Genomic DNA, 2,760 nt, shown 5'->3' with positions numbered 1-2,760 from the left:
GCGCGCGCGCGCGAGAGAGAGAGAGAGAGAGAGGGGGTCACATCACAGTGCACGGTCACGTCTTAACTGTGGCTTGTGTACTGCAAACACATACCAGCTTCATCACTGTGTCTGTCACCCGACTGTTCCCCTTTCGGGCTCTGTCTTTACATTTATTTTGAAAGATGAAGCTCGCGATTATGGTAAGGGGCGTTACATTTCCGACGAGTGCTTGTGGTGTTCGGCCAATCACAATGCACTGGGTCAGCTGGCCAATCAGAGCAGACTGCGCTTGTCGGAAGGAGGGACTTTGTAGAAAACTAAGCGTTTGAGAGAGGCGGGGCATAGAGGACCTACAATAATGTACAGTATTTGAAAAATAATGTGTTTTTTTGAACATTAAAGCATGTCAACATATTCTGATACACCAAATACACAAAATAATGATCTTTAAAAAAGCATCATATGACCCCTTTAAAATAGCTGTGCCCTTTATAACATCTATCTGAGTTATCCCAGTCTCAATGCAATCTCATTCAGTAGTATGGAATATATTTCCAAACTGCAATAAGCATAATTATAATTATAAGCAGGATTTCATGACATAGCAGAGCTTGAACAAGATTTGTTTATTTTGCCATAGACTGTATTAACGCATTCAGTGGCAAAGGATATCAGTAAGCTCATACAAACTGCCTGCACAAGCCACAAGCTGGACAAATGGAGATGAAAGGCTTTAAAAGATGGCTTTCCTGATGACAGTTTTGTTGAGAGATCTTTAATTAACCTTAAACTAAATTTACCAGGGTGAACTATTTCTATTGAATCTTTCGCCCAAGTCATTTGGAATTATAGAATGCAAATGCTGCAGAGAGTCGGGCTGATGGAATGAGTCTAATTTAGCAGCACACCAGCGAGTCAGTTGCTGGGCTGCTGGAGGATTCTGCCCCAGCTGGAAACTGAATTCCATTTGACAGATTCTCAATGCCAGGGAGTACAAAGTCATATGCCTGGGCTGACAACTCAGGCCGGTTGCGTTCTTGTATTTTAAATTGGCAGTGACATCTTGTTTAGGCATTAGTAGGCAAAACTGGAGCACTTTCTGGCTGAAGGTGCTCTAGTTTTGGATCGCTTCCTCACTGTTTTTTAATTCTTTCCTCCAGGTGACCCAGCTGTTGTTGAGCAGTAACATGGTGGTAGCTCTCTTAGAGGGGAACAGCAGGGATAACACCCCCCTGCATCTTGCTGCCCGCAACGGTCATAAGGACATCATCAGGTCTGCTTCTCACTAAACCCTTACTTTTAGATCCTGTTGTGTTTTCCTACATCTTCCTTTCAGTCTTTTCAGTCAATTTGCTTTTCAAACTGATGTCATAGTCTCAGAGGAGAGGAACAGTAAGTTTGTTTAAAAACCTACTACTGACATAGGTAGGTGTTTTTAGCATTCTTAACCATCATGGAACCTCGTAAATGGATAATTTGGAACCGTTACAAAGACAGCAAGTCCCTGTTCAATACCAAGGGCTACAACAGAGTTTGATGTTAGCATGTTGCTAATCTAATAGCTTGATTATCTAATAGGTATAAAAAAAATACATTGTGCACATAAACATTGGGTAAAATATCCAGTTTTTAATCACACCAGTTTTATTCCATTTTTACTGTTCTTGATCAGTTTTATCAATTATTTTCAGTGTTAAGTGGGAAACAAGTATATTTATAATTATTGTTTTTTACTGTTTATTTGTTTATTTATGATTAAAATTTCTATTGTATTCTAAGTTAAATTAAATAAGCATTATATTATTATTAAAGGGGTCATGAACTGGCTTTTTTAAAATGATTTCTTATTATTTATTATCTGAGGTCCACTTATGACGTTCGCGTGGTTTTTACGTGGTTTTTACATTCAAAAACATAAAAAAATCAATAAGTAATAAGCTATTTTCTATCCTGGTTTTGAGGCCCGCTCGAGAAACTCTTGGGTTTTTATGGGCGTGCCGCATTGAAGACTTTGAAGTAAACGCCCACTGCTCTGATTGGATAACAGTTTTGCATAATAAACTGACTTTCTGTGTGTCTGTTTGACAAGCTACGTCCTTCATAGTTGGAGCCTTCTGGGACTTTGGTTAGACACGTACACATAATTAGGACATATCAAGCGATCTCTAACAAAGCAATAGTGACACATAGTACAAATATTTTTTACTCGCATAAGTGTGCTGCGCCATTCCTGTCGGATCCAATATAGATGGCACGGCATTGCTTTTTAATCTCAGTCTCTCTGCAAATCCATCATCGACCTGAATCCGCGGCGAAATGAAGCGAACAAACACTCAATGTATTACTCACGTGAGCTGAAACTTAATTAAAAATAAAGTTCAACCACGCATTCCTAATTGAATCCGAAGGAAGGTTATGCAGCGACTGCACAATATTTTGCGATCTTCAACGGCATGTTTATTTCTTGGTTGCTCGATTCGGTTTAGCGCCACTTATGTTATTTCCCTACGATGTCATGCGCGAATCAGTGGGCGGGGCTACAGAATTAAACGTTGATATTCTTCTGTGGAGGCGGTAGGGGTGTGCGATATTGACAAAAAATTATATCTTGATATTTTCTGGGATTTTATCGATAACGATAATTAGATGATATTTTGCTGAGTGTGCTATTGTGCTGGTACCTTAAGGACTGCCGAAGACAGCTGACTCCTAATGTTTTTAATATTCTTCATATTCTGTGTGGTGGTCAGTTCATACTGATAGAAATTAATCTTTTCC

General features: G+C 39.3%; 1 protein-coding gene across 1 annotated transcript in view; it reads left to right on the top strand.

Annotated features, from left to right (window-relative positions):
* LOC107692038 (caskin-2-like) overlaps positions 1–2,760 on the top strand; it is a 72,848-nt gene that overhangs the window by 35,954 nt on the left and 34,134 nt on the right. Inside the window, exon 6 of the mRNA XM_016490916.1 lies at positions 1,143–1,255. Within this exon, the coding sequence (XP_016346402.1) occupies positions 1,143–1,255 (113 nt within the window). The remainder of the gene's footprint in view (positions 1–1,142; positions 1,256–2,760) is intronic.

This window comes from Sinocyclocheilus anshuiensis, unplaced genomic scaffold (assembly GCF_001515605.1).
Source record: "Sinocyclocheilus anshuiensis isolate Anshui unplaced genomic scaffold, SAMN03320099.WGS_v1.1 scaffold726, whole genome shotgun sequence".
Classification (NCBI taxonomy): Eukaryota; Metazoa; Chordata; class Actinopteri; order Cypriniformes; family Cyprinidae; genus Sinocyclocheilus; species Sinocyclocheilus anshuiensis.
Note: the sequence above shows the minus strand (reverse complement) of the source record. Positions and strands in the feature narration are given on the sequence as shown.